Raw genomic sequence first — 18,033 nt, forward strand, 5'->3', positions numbered from 1 at the left:
GGGAAGGATCAGGTAGAGCAGAATTTTGACCATTGTAGAATGCAGATCACAAAGATGCTCAAACATTGATAGTGAGGTGTCTCTGTCATATTTAATTTTGGTGGATATATCATCCTTGGCAGATTTAAAGGGATTGATCAAATCCAATATGTGTGGTGTAAGGTGATGAGGGTGTGGATTGTGGAGCAACAACAATTAATCTGTCCTAGAACACAAACAAATTGGAAGGTGGCTCCTACAATTCATTTATCAGATGCTACAACCTGTGATCAATCGACCTGTGGAGTCGTCTATTATTCCTTAAAAGGATGCTTAACTAGAGATCCTTTAGCTAGTTGAATAGATCATGGAATGAATTATGATCAGCCATTTAGTAGCAATGCATGGCAACCAATGCGTGCTGTTCCTGTGACCAAGACTGTTTCTTCAGCACATAAAACTGAAAGGAAAAATGATGCACAGAACTATAAGAAATGACCAAAGACACTGTGTCTTTAGGGCTATGCTCAAACTCACTTGTATGAATATCTCAGCATGAAACACTTCTCTAAATGCTAAAGCTGAACATGGAAAGCCTAATAGCTTTGACATCCATTCAGCGGCCTCATTTAGGGCAAATCAACGTGTAAAATGCCGGTATGGTAATTCAGGAGAAGGAATCCATCTAAAACATTGAGAGATACCGTATATTTCCTTGTGAGTTAAGCGTGTATTCAACCAAAAGCAGTCATCGCGTGTGATAAAATACACTACATATTCTAGTGTTGACATATAACTGATACGCATAGTTCACGGAATTAAATTACAAATTTGGACTCTATCATGGAAATTCCAAGGCTACAAAGCATTGGTAAAGTTACCTTCTGGGGTTCATTAGCAAAATTTCGAACTCACATAGAAGGATAAACTCTAGCTAAAAAACATGGAGGTTAGAACCACATACAGTTAGGATTGCCTTCCTATTAAGCTCGAGGTAGCTTTCTCTAGAATTCTTCTCCCTCTACTGCAGTTTCACCATGATCCATGTTGTCATGCTTAAACACAAAACCTGATGGGGGTCCGTCAACTGAAAGCGTGCCTTCCAGTACCTTAACTACTTCGCCTATGGAAGGTCTCAAATATGGCTGAATTTGCATACACCACATTGCAATTTTCACCACTCTTTCCACTGCTTTGAGATCATCAATGTCACCAAAATTTTGTTCTTGAGACAACTCATCAAGCACTTGCTGCAAATTCTTCCCATTCACAACCCTTTTGCAGGTAACAATCTGCAACAATAGTTGTCCAAGCATGTATATGTCCTTCTCTGATGGCGTTTCCGAAGAAGATGCTGCTTCCTTGAAGAGTAAAGTCCTTAATCCAAAATCTGTCAACTTAGGGACAAGATTTTCATCAAGACAGACGTTCTCTAGCTTCAGGTTCCCATGAGTGATGCATTGTTGACACTCCGTGTGGAGGTAAGCAATAGCACGTGCAATTCCAACAGCAATATTCAGTCTTTGTTCCCAAATCCTTCTGTTTTCATCCTCCTCAGAGCTGAACAACCATTGATCCAGTGATCCATTGGTAACATATTCGTACAGAAGCAGTTTATGTTTTGGTTCAAAGCAGAAACCTTTTATGGCTACTAAGTTTCGATGGTGTGTCCCACCCAAGGTAGAAACTGCAACTCGAAATTCCTTCTCAGGAACAGCAACATCATTCAACATTTTAGCAACTATGACTGTTTTGTTCAGAAGGGTACCTTTGAAATGAGAAGGACCAAGTGGAGTTGCAAAGTTGTCAGTCAGTTCCCTTATCTCTTCAAAATTAAGTCTGACGAGAGCACTGTAATGTGGGTTCATTTGAGCATCCTTTCCAAACGGAATACGTGTTTGAGCTTTAAGTTGTCCTCTCCGGCGCAAAAGCCAAAACGCAAACATCTCCGTGCCAACAACAATTGAGACTGTTATAAAAACGATCAGTGCTATTGCCCCAATGAACACCCTGATGTTTCCTCTACCAGCTTTGTTTCTGCCAATTGGCGAATAAACTAATCCTTCATCATCATGGGGGTTCACACCTTGAGCCGCAACTGCTTGTGGAACAGAACAAACCTTCAAAAATGAAGTTGAAGGAGCAGAAGGAGAGCTATAACCACTAATAAAGCTTGTTCTTTTGACAGTGCAGCGTCCTGAACCATCATTCATCGATGTAGCTGCAATGCAGGTGGAATCATTTGAGCAGTAGCTCTTGCAATCATTCTGGCTCAAAAACAGGTTAACATCATTTGTTGGATAAAGGCCATAAAGAACTGTTTGTTTTATAACAACCATGCTGGGATGCATTCTACAGTTCCCCAAATCCACCATTTTTTGGCACCCTGAACCACTTGAATCAACTACAGCAGAAGTGGTTCCACCTTCAGAGGATCCAGAATACAGGCAACCACAAACAGGGCCAGAAGAATTATATTTACAGACACTATACAAACCGCAAGAACCAAACACACTGCACTGATCCCCCACTGCTTGCCATCCTACTTTCCACTCGTTCACATTGTCCCAGGAGTAAATTCTCAAGTTGCCATCTTGGTCGATAGTAAGGTGTCTCAAAGTAACTGAAAGGTCTCCAAAATCCTTACTTGATACAGACCAGAAAACTTTGTCATTGTTATCAGACAGCCCCAAAACTCCATTAGCACCAAATCTTGCTTCCTTTACAATCACAGAGGAGCTTAACTGGCTCCTCCAGTAGGTCACATTATGCTCCCAAACTAGTGCTAGCTCACCAAATTTGCTAATTACCAAACTATAGTAACTTAATGTTGATTTTTTTGAAAGGGCTCTAAGATTTTGAGGATAACAGAGAGACTGACCAGGAAGTAAAGTATTTGTTGGACTACCAAAACTTTCCCACAACACCTTATCTTTACTATCCAAAAGAACCAAATTTCCATTGTTCAAAAGACTAGCTTTTGCAACACCCAAAGTGGAGGTATTACTACTCCATACAGGATTTCCATTAGGGTATTGAACTAAAACTAGTCTGCCATCCATGTCAAGCCTAATGCTGGAGTTTCTAGAAACTTTAATGCCCCCACCAACAGTCCAAACAGGCAAATTTACAGTTATATTTCCTAAGTTATACCTAATGCCAACTGCGTAGCTATCAAGATCATCATCGCCATCCTTTTCCAAGAATCCAAATGCAAAAACCCTATTTTCAGACACCCAGTTCTTGCTCTGGTCCATCCCATTAATCTCAAAACCAAGAGGGACGGAAACCATGGTAAAATCATCACAAAGCACATTTAAAGCAGAACACAAGTACAGCACTACTACTACAACTGAAACAGTACTAAACCATCCATAAAAACAGTTTAAATTGCTCTTACCTGAAAAATGTTTGATTGCCACAGCAGAAAGAAACATTTCAACTGCAAGAAAAAGCTGAAAATTCAGGGTACAGGAGCTTGTTTCAACAGAGCAAAGTAACACTAGAAATAAACGGATGAGGTATGTTTGAAACAACTTCTGAGGTGGATATGAAGGATAAAAAGTGTCTCAAGTGCGTTGGCCTTTTCTCCGTAAAAGAGAGAGCAACTGAAATGAATCTTTGTTGGAGCAAGAATTGTAACAAACAAAGAAACAAAGATTCAACTGTGACCAGTTAGCATCTTTTCAGGTAACAAGATTCTGATTGCCTTATTCTCAATATCCCACTACCTAAAAGTACAGCACTCGCCGCTTTTTGGAAGCACTATTCTAGTATCTTATGCTCAAAAGTAGAGAACTTTTGCTCTCACTTTTGTAACTCGAGGCGTCTGTCTTTTTTGGATTAGGCCGATTCAAACATTTTCTTGGATTACTAATTACTGACTGTTTTATTCTCTGCTTTTCTTTTCCCTTTTCCCTCCCTCTCATTTTGGTAATGTTTATGCCTTTCCTTATTCTTGGGGTCAAGATGTGCAATGATGGAATGTTGCATGTCAACAGGAGTAAATGTTTGGACCCACGGTTTTAACTCGTCAAAACTTTCATAAATAGAATCAGCAAATGCTCCAGCCAAGCACAACCTGGCCCCAAAAAAAGAATGTAGGAAATTCAAGAACAGAAGGGAAATTGATAGTAATACATAGTTTCAGAGCTGGAAAATTGATTGGTAGCACTCCTACATTTCGGTATATCTCTTTAGAATTTAAGGCTGATGTCAAAATTAAGGAGCAAAAGAGAAATACACTACTGCATGAACTGAGCTTATGCCCTTGGGTTTGACAAGCAAAAACAACCACTAGCAATCAAGGCACCGTTTCGAACCGGGGAACGCGAGGGAAAAGGAAAGAGAGGAATTCGAGAGATTTGATTTTTGTTGTTTGGGTTAACTTTCTGAAGGGAAAAGAATGAATACAGAAGAAAAAGATCTAGTTGTTTTGTTGAATTATTGTTTCCGCTTAAAAATGGGCAAAAATGAAGGGGAATGAAACCAAATTAACTAAAAATATTTAAATTTTTTAAAATACTATTTTTTTCTTACCTTTTTTTGTAAGCTAATACTTTTTTTCTTTTTTTTGGACACAATAGAATTTATTGCAGACATATTCCTACTCTATACCAGAGAGAGGGAGGGATCTAAAGAGATCCAAGAGGAACTTAGAGGGGATTAAATCACTATCAACCCAAACAGGTGCGTGGCGAACTTTTCAGAGAAGTTTGGATTTTTTAGAATGCAAATCAACACTCAAGTAGAGCTCTAATGCTCTTTTAGTGGCCAACTATTCTAGGAATAGTTGGTTTCTGTAAACTAATATTTGATTAGGAACAAGTATTGGTTTCTCTTGATCTTTTTCAGAGTTTAGGAACAAGTGCAGAGGAATTTGTTCATTTCTTGAGGTAATACGAATGTTTGTGTATAGCAAGTGCAATATCAGACAAAATGTGGGAAGAGGATGTATTAATTTCACATTTCAAATTTCAAAATTTTGGAATAGCTAAAATGATAAGATATTGAGTGATGTTATTGTCTACGTCTATATGGAGGACACAGCTTGTTTAAAGCAGCAACATGATTGATAATAATTCACCAGTTGACATAACAACCGTGAGGTAGGTTATTGCACAAAAGCAATACAAAACCCGTCTATTAAGCATAACACTTGATAGCAAGCTTTCCAAGTTTCACAATAATGCAACACTTAATAATGCTGCAACACCTTATGTTGAAGAAGTAATCCCAGTCTACTATGTTGAAGAAGTAAGGATAGCGGGGTACAAATAATTGTCAATGCAATCATGTATACATGGTGCAATACTTTTCAAGTAGGTTGTAATTCGTCACAAAATTAGTTGTACAGTTTTATAATAGTCATGTTATAATCAACTATCGTTTATATAGGATTGTACACGTCAATTACGTCAAAATTACATGAACTGAGTCATACATCTTCAAAATCTACACTGACGACTAAATTCGGACTGTAGATTGTTTGGGACGATTGCCCTTGTCTCTTTCTGACAACCGTGGCTATCCCTTGTCAATGTTTTTAAATTCGGATGGGAGAGTGAACAGGAAAACCTTCCGATTCACGACTCGATTGGTTCAACTGATTCGACCACGGTTCATAGATTTAATAATTTTTTAATTCATTTTAGTATTAAGAATTATGAATAAAACTAAAATATTTATTTTAGAAAATAAAAAGTTGTTGAACCTTCCAATTTTTACCGGTTCAATTAATTTTTCCATTTTTTAATTGAATCGGACCGAAAGCATGGCTGGTTCACGGTTCAACCGATCGGTCCGGTCCAATTTTAAAAAACATTGCCCTTGTTGCAAATAACTGGCTACCCAAGTCCCTAAGCAAAAGAAAAAATAAATAATACAAAAAAGAAAAAGTTACCGGATTAGTAGTTAGGCTGAGCAAACCAGGAAAGGAAAGCTTGTATACCTTGGAAGGTGGAAACAAGGAAGTTGTTGAAAAATGAAACCCCAAAAAGAAAAAAAAAAAATGCTGAAAGAAAGAAACAGGCAGAATGAAATGGCAGGGGGCGAGGGGGGGGGGGGGGGGGGGGGGGGGGGGGGGGGGTGGAACAGTAGGCTTCACTTTTGAGATTTGTGCAGAAAATGTTAGATCTTCTGGGGACTCGTTTGCATGCAAACAGACAAAGGTCCACGCTTGCGTGTCGAGAGTCGAGACCACTCCGCTCCGTTCCCACCATCCAAAGCTGAGGTCCCAATATTATAACACAACCACGGCTTTCCTTAGCTGTATTCTGTAGCATTTTGTACGAGAGGAGCCACCAGACCAATTACTACTCTCATCTTTCACATTCCAAAATCCACATTTTTAATGTCTGTGTGCCCTGTTCTGTTCCCTTTCGAACTCCCTGTTGTTTCTTCTCTCTCTCCCTCTTTCTGCTCTCTCCGTCCTATTTTAATAGTTTTATTTTTCTTTTTCATCTATCCCAAATTATGATCCACTTTTCAATTGAACAATGTAGTTGTCTTTTAATTTCTCTAAAATATCCTTATTTAATGTAAGTTGTTATTACTATAAATTACCTTATTTAATATAGATTGTTAATATTAAATATAACTTATCCCATTTAATGCATTTAGATTTTTCAAAACATATTGATATATGAAAAGCCAAATTTATTTAATGTAAGGGTATTTTAGAAAAATAACAATCTAAATTTATTTTTCCAAAAAAGTTAACTACTTTTTCTAAAACTGTGTGAAAAAAATTAGGACTATCAAAATGGGACAGAGGGAATATTTTTTTTTTTTTGAGGAAAACAAGAATTTCATGTTGATGTTAACTCGAGAGCTCAAATTTTTATGCTATACGAGTAATTTTTTATAAGAAATTATCAAAAATTACCCTTCTTAAATCAATTTATTTTCTTCACTTGTAAGCAGGATTATGCATTTCATAGGTCAAGATAACTTTTCCTTGTAAGCCTTGACAAAAATCATCAGAGTGACAGAATGCATTTTCTCTCCTTCTCCTTCGTAAGAGTACTTGTGAATTTGCATAATCATTGGACTTTAATGCATTCAATCTGACATAGACATATAGTAATACTGATATTTACCATTCAAAGAAAGTAATAGGTGTATCAATGAACGTATAAATTCAATAATCCAATCCAAATAATAGGGTTTGCATTTGCATTTTAAGTAATTTGCTACTAATTAGAAATCTCTCAACACTTTTTGTCTAGTTTACTTGATTATATAACAAGTTCTACCAGCCTTAAAAAGGACATTCCATTCTTAAAAAGAACACGTTACAAAGAAGATGTTCATATCTTCACATTTCTTTTTGGTTTTTGTGTCACCCTGGAATCTATCTTCAATCTATTAGGTGCCTTATTTAAAAAAAAAAAAAAAAAACTATTAGGTGCCTTTGATGGATTCCCTTGAGATACCTATGGTTTTCTTTCTGGTAAAACAAAACAAAAAAAAAGTTTTCTTTGTGGTTTTTGAGAAAACACAAAAGCCCATTTAGTAGTTAGCCACTTTAAGCTTTTTGTTGCTTGGACTTTTGACTGGCCTCCTAAATGGTCCATTAAGACATTAAAGGAGATGAAAATTGCAAATAATCCATTGTGTAAAGTTTCTTTTTTTAAATATTTTATTTTTTTTCCTTCAGTCTAAGAACTCCTATTTACAATCCTTCCTATCTTACCCTCCGAGCCAACCCTTCCCCTATAAAGTTCTTTTATTTGAGGAGAATATTTTCCTGTTCGAGTTACCGTGATAAACCACCATCTTAAGGACGTAATGCTAATCATCATCACTAAGCAACTAGAGTGGAAATTGCAATATTTCTGCCCAAACAAAATGCTAATAGAACAAGAAGGCGGGGTTATTTTCTCATCTATTGATACTTTAGTGGTATAGTTTTGTTAAATGGTTAGTGCTACTTAGTATTTTGAAAACGTCCACAAGGTATAATCTGCTTATCCGCTGAAAGAGGCAAGACTAAGATAACACAAGATTTGTAAATTTATACATGTAATTTCATGCAACGTAGCCAAAAAAAAAAAATTTGAAAATTGAAAATGTTCGGCCCAAAACGTTTTTATTTGGCTAGGCTTTGGTGCATCCTTACCCAAGCAATCAATAGGATATTCCCTTCCAGCCCAATTAACAATAACGTTACTTTTTCAATCCACAGTCCTCTCAACTTAGGATGGAATTGGGCCAATTGGTTACTAAGTCAGCCCCTACCCAATATCCATACCTTTTAGTATTCTTTAGATGCATAACTGAATTGATAAAAATTTTCTTATATTAACCATATATATAAATATATATATATATTAAGTGCGTAAAATTTAGAGTTTAAATTCAATCATTCATTTAATGAGGCAAAATTTAATCATTCATTTAAATATGATAATGTATACATTATCAGTGTAGGTAAAATTAATCCTAAATGTAACTACTATCAAACTTTCAATATTCCAAGAAATGAATGATTGATGAACAAGATTACAACGACAATGAAAGAACAATGTGCACAATATCAAAAGTGGATTCTTCAAAGAGCAAAGTGAATTGAACCAAAATTTCCCAAAAAGACAAGAAAGAAGAAGCAGAATAGATGAGTTATGTAACAGGTGCAATGGATCTAGCATGCCAGCTACTGTTAAGTAGGCCACAGATATTATGCTCACAAGTTCATATACAGAAATGTGAATTTAATTGGAAAGTATGTTCAGCATCACCATTATTGATGTGGTGGTTGTGTAGTCATGAACCATGAACCACAAAAGCCATCTCAATTTTATAGAAAGCCCTCTTAATTTTACTGGTCCTACCAAGCCTAACCATGATTCAAAGGAAGCAAAGAAAATCCAAAATGTTTTTGTTTTTCACCCTCAAAAACTAGACAAAAAAGAAAGTTTTCCTCTTCTGAAATTAGCAACATTAATTTTAAAAAGTGATAACTGTATAATTTGCTAGTTCTTGAACATTGCCCTTGGGGAAAAAGGGACAATGTGTAGAATTGCACAAGAAAAAGTATAAGCAGAATATTTAGTTGTGAAGTAGTTCAAAAATAAACCACAGCCCTTAGCGGACGGCGGCTTGAGATTGTATCCAGAAGATTTGATTCAGATTAATGTTAACGTGTTAAAAGTATAATTTATACTACAAAGTACCATTGAAAAATGTAAGCCCATGATTCATCTCATTATTTTGGAACTGAAGCAACAGAAAGATTTAAAAAAAAAAAAAATGTTGCAGAACTGAGCTGCTGCAGCTTTTGTCTGGAATAAGAATAACCCTTTACTAGAATCTCCATGATAGGAGAGAATTCATGAACTGAACACAAGAATCAGTTAAGCTCATGTAAGTTGACGATCTCCTGCAGATAATGTCCTGATCTTCAACGTTAGTGTACAACTTCTGAAAAGTTGCGTTGCTCTGGATCTCCATGACAATATTCGAATCTACAACTTCAACCTGTTCTATTTGTACTAGAAATGTTGGAACATTATTTTGCGTCCCAAATCCAAAAGTCTACTCTTCATGCAAATACATCTCTTGAACCTAGAATTTAGTTGAACAAAACAACCCATGAGAGTGTAGATTAGATTCCAATGCTACTCTTGTCTGTACTTTTGGCAACTCTATGTTTGGAATTTGAGATCCACAATATAAAATTTCCCCACTTGGCATTCAGAACTTTACATCACTAAGCTCTTATTTGAACAATTAATGATCTCTCACTTTACATGTAGCATGGCTGTCATGTACCTCCAGTGTTTTTTCATGTTCAATAATATAAAATTCGCTACAATAGATTTTGTTTGTAGTTTCAAGTTCTCAACGTCCACAGCCATTTGTAAAGCTTAGGATGTTTTGTAGTTACAAGAAAGTATGTTCAAATTAGGGTTGCAAATGAATTATGCCGGTTCATGAGCGCTCGTCAATTAGTTCAGTCAAAGTTCGACTCAGTTAAACTTGAATCACTTAATGGGACTGTCCAATCAAGCCAAATAACTCTATATATTTTTTGATGTCTTAATGAACCAGTTTGATCCTATATATATTTTTTTATAATTTTTTATTATTAGTGAAATAACAAGTAGGTCTCTCGTATCTTTATTATCTATTCGAGTGATTTATCTATTTTGAGTGATTTGTCATGTCTTTAGTTTTTATTTACCAGTAATGGTTCCCTACTGACCCCCTTATTGTAGCCTTAGTTCAGCATTTTTTTTTAACTAAAGAGGATCAATAGTGGTTTCTACTAACCCCTTTGATGACTCGAACCCGTGACCTATTCCCTTGATTGCTCGAATTCGTGTCTGTCTGTTTTGGATGAAGCGTTTTGTCAACAAAGCAATGCCTGGTTGTCCAACCTTAGTTCAGTTGATTTATCATGTACTGGTAAATTAATTTAACTTATTTTCCCCTTTTCTTAAACTTTAGATATTAATATCTAACAATTATCCCTAAGCCAAAGTTGATAAATGTTGATTAACAAACAATACAAGTTCTTCCCCTCCTACGAAAGAAAAACCCACCAATTAGACATTTTTATTGTTGAGTAGACCTTGTTGATTAACTCCTTATGTTGTTTTAAATTAAATGATTGAGAATTATCCATGACCATGCCACCATTTTTTTCTATTTTTTTTTCTATCAGAAGAGAGATGGAATTTAAGAATCTAGGAAGAGGAGTCTCAATTTTAGCCACTGGATTAATCAAAGCCTCCTTAATCGGCCGTGACCATGCCATCCTTCTTGTAAAAATTCAGACAGAATTTCACAAAGGGGGTTATCTTCCAATTTATGCTAAATTTAATTCACATTTGAATTCTTTACCTTCCACAATCCGTAGAGTTTCAAGTCATTGGAGATGGTCGTGCATTTAGGTTAAATAAAGAATTGAGAGGCCTGCAATTGTAAAAGCTAGCTAGCATGCATTCTAACTTTGTATACCACAAGTAATTATGACCCTCTAACTTGCCCTAATTTTGGGTTAACGACCTGACCTGGTCTATTAAGTCCTCAACTACTCCGAGTTTTGTGATAAGATGTAGAAGTTGGTAAAAGAGTTGTTTACAGGCTTAGTTGTCACTAATATCAGAAACGTATTGTTTCTTCTACGATGCAACTCATATTTAAGTTGATTAATCCTGCTTATTCATTCTATAATAAAGCATTACTAGAATTCTGACTCGTGCTATGCATAGATTGATATTTCAAATCAAAATAGTAAAATTATTTTCGTTAAAAAAATGTTATTTGGAAAAGAAAAGCAAATAGTTCAAGATGGTGTCAATTTTAGTGTCAATTACGACTATCAAAATGTGTTAGTTTGAAAATAAAAGCAAAGAAAAAAAAATCCCTACTCATGGACTTGAAAGAAACTACTATGAAATTGCCTGAAAGTTTGTGTCTAATTGTCATATATTTTTCACAATTGCTTTTAGAAAAATTCTTTTCTTTCATTGTATCATACCCTGAGAATTTTTTTTTTTATATTTTAAAACTATCTATGGTTGCATGAATAACAGAAAAAAAAAATCTAATTCCAGTTGCATTATTAGGCAACATTTGATTTCATTATTACGACTAATTTCAACCATGGAACCTGTTATTAACATATGGAAACTCTTGAAAGCAAAGACTCATCAATGCCGGTGGAGAATGCTTATGCTCCAAATTTCCTACGCGGTTTGGAAAAGGAAATTTTTAATAAGGCCTTACTCGGTTTCTGAAACTTGATTTCTTATGCAAAGACTACTAGTCAAATATAAAGATTTTGGCAAGAAAATTAAATTATACACAACGGCATTTACTTGTCAATTGAATCAATCCGAGGCATGTACTTATCCTAATTATTAAACTATAAACATGCAGTTAGTTGTTGTAAACTCAGCAGATCCGTCGGAAAATTACGTCGTTTTCCGTGATCACATTTTTCTATTACCTTTTTTCCTCACATACATCAAATCGCTACAGTAATTTTTTCATGAAAAATTATGGAAAATGCAATCCAAACACAACCTTAAACTTCTGTAATTAGAGGAGAATTTGTCAAATATTTTAAGTCGGTGAAAATGTGTACAATTGCATTTTGAATTGTATACATGTATTTTTCGAACTCTTTCTTCCGTTATTTGGAGGAAAATATGGGAGCGTAATGGTTTTAATCGAGTCTAACGCTTTAACCTTTGCTCAAAAAATGAGACACTTTATCATTCTGACTTATTTGTTTATTTTCATAAGCAAAAAAAGAGTCATTTTATCATTCTAGTTTACCTATTTATTTTCATAAGTTTGAATTGCATTCAAGTTTGACTTGTTTATTTATTGAATTGAACTCGGATAATCTTCTATTAAGGCAAGCATAAATAGTTTACCTTTATCATATGCAAGTTCTATGTTCTATATTAATCTAGTCGAGTGAGTATGTACTTAGCTTGATTAATTGGCAAACCAAGAACGAATTCAGCCTTGTTTGGATTGCATTTTTCTGGATTTTTTTTTTATAGAAAAATTACTGTAGTGATTTGATATATGTAAGATAAAAAGGTAATTGAAAAATGTGTTCACTGAAATGTAACAATTTTTCTTTGGAAAATTGCTGTCCAAACTATATTTTAGTATCGACCAGTTGTCTTTGACCCCCTAGGAAGAATCAGGTCTGTCGACATAATTCTCAATAATATTTTTTAAACATGAAGATCTGACTGTTGGTCCTGGACAAAAAAGAACTGATGAATCGACAAAGCAATACATGATGTCAAATGAATTAGCTTAGGCTTGGAGTAGCAGCAAAGGAAGTAGACTAACAGCATTTGGTAAATTTTTATGCATCTACCCAGATCAAAGTCACAGCACAGCAACACATCAAACCAACAAGCCCCTTTTGAATAGATCCAATCAAGCTTTCTTTTCTCAAGGAGTTGACTCTGATTATTGAATATGTCTGTTTCCAGCAACTGGACCAGGTCATAGTCAGTGAACGCGGAGAATTGTGGGATCCCACAATCTTCTGTCACTCACCTTCAACATCATATCCAAAAGGATTTCATCATTGTTAATGCAATACTTTGGGAAAGAAACAGTTTGTACTTTTCATGTTTTTGTTGAGCTAAAAGAAATAACTGAACATTTGCAAGCTTGAAAAGGAAGAAATCGAATTTCCTTTTTGCTTCTGATTACAAGGAAGTTTTACAAACTTCATCCTGTATGCTGTACACTACGAGAACAAAAATGTGTACATTGGCTGAGTAGGGAAAAAAAAACAAAAATTGTCAAAGAATCCCTACAAAAAGAATGACAAAGAATTCCTAGGTCATTTTGGTATTCACACAAAAGAATAGATTGATTGAACAACTAATCCTATAGCCCTTCTAGTGTGGTGGATAGATCAGCAACTGAAATGTACTTCTTTCTTACACAATGGAGATGACTGTGGCCTCCTATGATGACCTGTTCTGTGCAGGATACAAGCACTTCTGGGAGATAAGTTAGCTTGTTCTAGAGCATGGGATTGTAGCTCAGACGGGTAGTCCCTTAAACAGCCTATCCGTGGACCAGCTCCCGTACTCCATTTGCAAGACAACTTATTCCCTAATTGGAATGGTTTCAATCCTGAATGAGGACTGATCCTCAGAATAGAGTCTTCGGATACAGAATGTTCTTTAGTTGCATCAAGCTCTTTAGTAGACAAGTTAGGCCTTGGCTTTTCTGATTCAGATGATTCTTCTGCTGTTTCATAACCATCCGTGGGGGATTCTGGTGGCAAGCTGTTGGGATCTAATTGAACTAGTTCGCTTTCAGACTTGAACCTCTCTACTAAAGCGTCTTTGCTTGGTATCTGAAGATTTGTCAATTTACTAGCAAAGCAGTCGAGTGGCCTTGACTGAGTGAGTTCAGCAGGAGCTTTATTTAATCCTTTCTCGGAGTTAATTCTTCTTTCTAAATTCGAGTCTACGACATCACTCTCTTCTATCTTCAAGCCAATTTTGTCAGCCAGATCCTCTTCAGAGGAGTTATTCCTTAGGTGTCCACTGGTTGTCCTTCCAAATGATTCATCTTCATCTACAGAGTCAAGCTGGCATTGCATTGACATTAATCAGCATCAGAACTTTTTCTATGTTGTCTTAAGGAAAACGGATAAAAAATGAAAACAAGTGAAGGAGACAAGCCGCAATTGTACCTTGACATCAGTTAGATCCACATTGTTGTCCCTCAGAAATGAAATGAAGTCTTGAAAATTTTCTGGTGTTGGCCGATAATGGCCACTGTGAGGCCAGACAGCCTGTAAGAAATTGACAAAAAGAACGTTAATACCAATCCAATATGGGAATTCCATATATAACCACTTAAAGAGTCTAGAAAAGATAGTTTTCACAATCTGTAAGCTAAGTTATAATCTATACCTTTAAGATGCCGTTCTCAACAACTATCCTCCCAGCAGCTAATGCGGCACCCCCCGCCAGAAAACTAGAGTGCTGAAATGTTCCCTTCTTTTTCTTGCCCACATACATGGTCCTTGTGGTACCGAGAACGAAAATCCATTTAGCCTTAGGTTCATCAGAGGTGTCAAGTAACTCTCCTGTTTGCTTATAGAAGAGTTTTCCATCTTCCACTGCAACTTCATAAGCCTTTCTTTCCATCTGTAATACGGAAAACAAAACTACCAGTTAGAAAATCTGTGAAGGCATCAAACTTGCATATTTTGATGAAGTTATTTGAAAATGACGAGCAAATGAATGAAACATACCGGGCCAAGATACTTAATGCACTGCTGCTGAAGTTTTGTTCGAGGACATTTCTCAACAAGATTAACCTCTTTTCCTTCTCCGATATCTAGCCTGCGTTGAATCAATTTCAATAGTTAGTAGCATGCACTAAAAAACAAAAAATTGCTAAACAGTCAAGATGTTTGTTTTCAAGAAAATTACCAGTAGAAGAAAGGTTCTTTGCTTTGAGAATGAAACCATTTGACATAATAGAAATGTAGATTGTGTCCATAACGATGTCGAGGATCAATCTGCTCAACCAGAGACAAGAAGATTATCAGATGAGCGAACCTTCACAATGGAGAAAGTTTAAAAACTGTCAATCAACAACTGATTCTACTTACCGCCTCAAGCCAATGTTGCAATGCAAGTTTCTGTGCTTTTCCATTCTTTGACAGTCCTTTCCCTACTTTGGCAGCTCGTGTTCTTGCTCTTGACCAGCGTGAGATAGCACTCTCATGTTTATCAAGGTCAAAGAATGATATTGAACTATGCTTGAGTTCTGCAAAATCTAATAGCTTCCACCTACAAACATCAAGAAACAGCATCAGATAAGTTTGAACTCCATTACGAAACAAAACAAAACAAAAAGACAATTTCTTTGAGCAGACACTTTCAAAGCTAACAGAAGTACATACCAACTGTTCTCGATTAGAACAGCACAATCTGCCAACTTTCTTCTAGTCCGGAAGCTTTTGTATACTTTCTGCAACTTTACAGCAGCTTCATGCTTCGGGTTGCTGCAATCCAGGATTGGCAATTGTGGCACTTTAACAGTGGCCATACTTTGTTTTAAAGACTGATTGCCCATCTCTTCAGTCTCAGTGTCAATTACAGATTGGCAGTTTCCATAATCGAGTGATAGAAATGCTTTTGATTCAGAATCTTGGCTGCTGATGCCCATAGACCACTCTGGTGTCTTCTTTTCATCATCTCCAGAGAAGCCAATGGATTTCACAATTACTGAGTCAAGTCCATCCTGGAGATCACAGTATGCAGCCAATAGGCACGAAAATGATACACCCATGCAATTTTGGACGGATTTTTAACAGTTTAAAACACCTGGATTCCTGTAATGAAGGACGATTAGTACTATATTCAATTGCCTGTTGCGCAAAAAGGAATTCATTAAAAGCAACAATTGGATACTAATAAGAAAAGCAAATTAAGTCCTCCTAAGATGAGCTGTCAAAAAGTAAGACAAGAACAACATCAAATACTGCAAACAGCTAGAATGAAAAACAGTAACATTGTGAAACAGTTCCCAAGAACCAATTCAAACAAACATTAAACAAAATGGGGATCAAAAGGGGACTAAAAAAGACAAGAAAAGCCCACAAGGCACATTTTCGTATTAACAGCTTTTTCTGCACAACAGAATACGAATTGGTCAAGAAGTTGAGTCACAGTTTCGCAGAATACAATCTGCATTCGTGGACACACTTATTCATCCGTGGATATGCCTTTTGACAGCTTTTAAGGGTTGAATCCAAAATTCTAAAATATTACCAGAAGAAACTAAGAGATCTGCCATTCGTAAGATTGCAGAACAAAATGCTCCCTAACCCAATAACTGGAATAGCATTTCCCGTGCAAAGAAAAACATCTTATTAAAAGATAATGTCCAATGAAATTGTGCATTGATTACAGCACTCATCCAACAACATGCACTTTAAACATGCCAACATTTCATCAAAACAGAACTAACAGAGCACATGAGATAAAACCCATTTCTAAAACTCCGAATACAACAAAGACAAAATCTTTGCAAAGAATTAAAAGAACCCAGATACCATTTTCATCCAGGTATTTTCCAAAACACGCAGAAACAAAATATAAAAAGAAGGAAGGAAATCAGAAACAAAAAGATAACTACTATTTTTGATTGGGGAAACCACGTGTCACAGCCAGGAAAACTCCGCAAGAAAAGATTGGAAAAGGGATAAGAACAGAAAGAAGAAGATTTTACCTGAATACAAGAGGTTGGAAACGGACCAAAAATTTATGAAAAAAGAACTTTCGGTGGGCAATGAATAACTGAAGAGTCCGAATATAATGGGATGAAAAGATGGAAATTGATAATATTTGACAAGAACCCTTTTTGGGTATTGCTTTTTTGGTTTCAATGGATGGCCTTTCCTGGGAAGTATTTATACAGGAATGGGAGGGAGAGGGAGAAGCAGAGAACAGAGCAGACTAACCAACTCAAACTCGGGGGAGTGGGCTCAGGCCAGGGGGCGTGGAAAGAATATGAGAGAGAGAAAGGAGAGAGAGAGATAGATGGCACGTGGAATTGACTTTTGACGACATCGATTAACTTCTCCTATACTCACGAGTACTATGGTCTGAATTTTTTTTTTACTTTGGTCATTTTATTTTCTAGTCTTCTTTGTTTTTTAATTGCTCATTAGTTTTTAGCCAATTGCTATTTTCTAAGGAAAAATTTTAATATTTTTTGTGAACAAATTTTTTAATTACTATGTTATCTTACATGCATCAAATTGTTATGATACATTTTTTTCAAATGGGAAATGCACTTGCTGTGTGCAAATTAAGGAAAATTCTGGTAAAAAAAAAAACAAGGATGATTTTTTTTTTTTTTTGTTTTTGGTAAGCTACTATATTTGATAGGCTTGATATAAACAATATTCAGCTAGAAACTAGCAAAAATACCAAAAAAAGAAAAGGAAAAAATTTAGCACCAAAATTTCCTAAATCTTGCATTATAGTAATTGTTTATGAAATAGGTAATGTTTTTTTATAGTTTTTTGGTTTGGTTCCATCCATCCTATAACAATTGTGCTAATTAGCCATGCAACAGTTTCTCATTTCTGGTTCTGCAATTCCAGTGATGAATCACTGAATTGGAAAGGTGAAAAAAAAAAGAAAAGAAAAAGAGTTTTACACTCTCCATCTCATGTTTATGCCAGTTAAGTAATATTAAGAAATTAAAATATCTATAAATCAATGAATATTTTTTGGCTAATATCTAGCTTATAGAATGAGATACAAGAGAATTATGAAATGAGTTTTGGATAGTAGATTATTTTGGATAATTTTTTGAAAAAAAAAAATACTAGTATATCACTTTTTTATGTGATGTATGTGAGATACAAAAGTCGTTTAAAAAATATGTCGATAATGTAAGCAAATACATTTTGACAAATAATTCACTATCCAAACATACGTAATTCTTCAACTATAATTATTTATCACAAGGAAGCTTCTAAGAAATTGTGCTAAATAAGCAACCTTTTTTTATTATTTTAAG

At 35.5% G+C, this 18,033-nt stretch overlaps 2 protein-coding genes across 2 annotated transcripts; both read right to left on the reverse strand.

The window, feature by feature from the left end:
* Positions 1-737: 737 nt before the first annotated feature.
* LOC113687947 (G-type lectin S-receptor-like serine/threonine-protein kinase SD3-1) lies at positions 738-4,003 on the reverse strand. Its single transcript, XM_027205498.2, has one exon. The coding sequence runs from the start codon at positions 3,414-3,416 to the stop codon at positions 984-986; it is 2,433 nt and encodes an 810-aa protein (XP_027061299.2). The 5' UTR covers positions 3,417-4,003; the 3' UTR covers positions 738-983.
* Positions 4,004-13,134: 9,131 nt separating this feature from the next.
* On the reverse strand, positions 13,135-16,970 carry LOC113697672 (IQ domain-containing protein IQM2). Its single transcript, XM_027217307.2, has 8 exons — positions 16,732-16,970; positions 15,401-15,832; positions 15,107-15,287; positions 14,925-15,013; positions 14,744-14,834; positions 14,400-14,636; positions 14,177-14,278; positions 13,135-14,071 (listed from the first exon to the last, which is right to left on the reverse strand). Exons 2-8 carry the CDS (start codon positions 15,787-15,789, stop codon positions 13,385-13,387), a joined length of 1,776 nt encoding a protein of 591 aa, XP_027073108.1. The 5' UTR covers positions 15,790-15,832; positions 16,732-16,970; the 3' UTR covers positions 13,135-13,384.
* Between the last annotated feature and the right edge of the window lie 1,063 nt (positions 16,971-18,033).

Source organism: Coffea arabica, chromosome 1e (assembly GCF_036785885.1).
Source record: "Coffea arabica cultivar ET-39 chromosome 1e, Coffea Arabica ET-39 HiFi, whole genome shotgun sequence".
In the NCBI taxonomy this organism is placed as follows: domain Eukaryota; kingdom Viridiplantae; phylum Streptophyta; class Magnoliopsida; order Gentianales; family Rubiaceae; genus Coffea; species Coffea arabica.

Bases quoted from the DNA above. Each gene is read 5' to 3' on its own strand.
- LOC113687947 (XM_027205498.2), bottom strand. From the start codon at position 3,416: ATGTTTCTTTCTGCTGTGGCAATCAAACATTTTTCAGGTAAGAGCAAT.
- LOC113697672 (XM_027217307.2), bottom strand. From the start codon at position 15,789: ATGGGTGTATCATTTTCGTGCCTATTGGCTGCATACTGTGATCTCCAG. The intron at 15,288-15,400 runs GTATGTACTTCT...TGATGTTTGTAG, and splicing joins GTTCTAATCGAGAACAGTTG to GTGGAAGCTATTAGATTTTG. The intron at 14,072-14,176 runs GTACAATTGCGG...ATGCAATGCCAG, and splicing joins TGGATCTAACTGATGTCAAG to CTTGACTCTGTAGATGAAGA.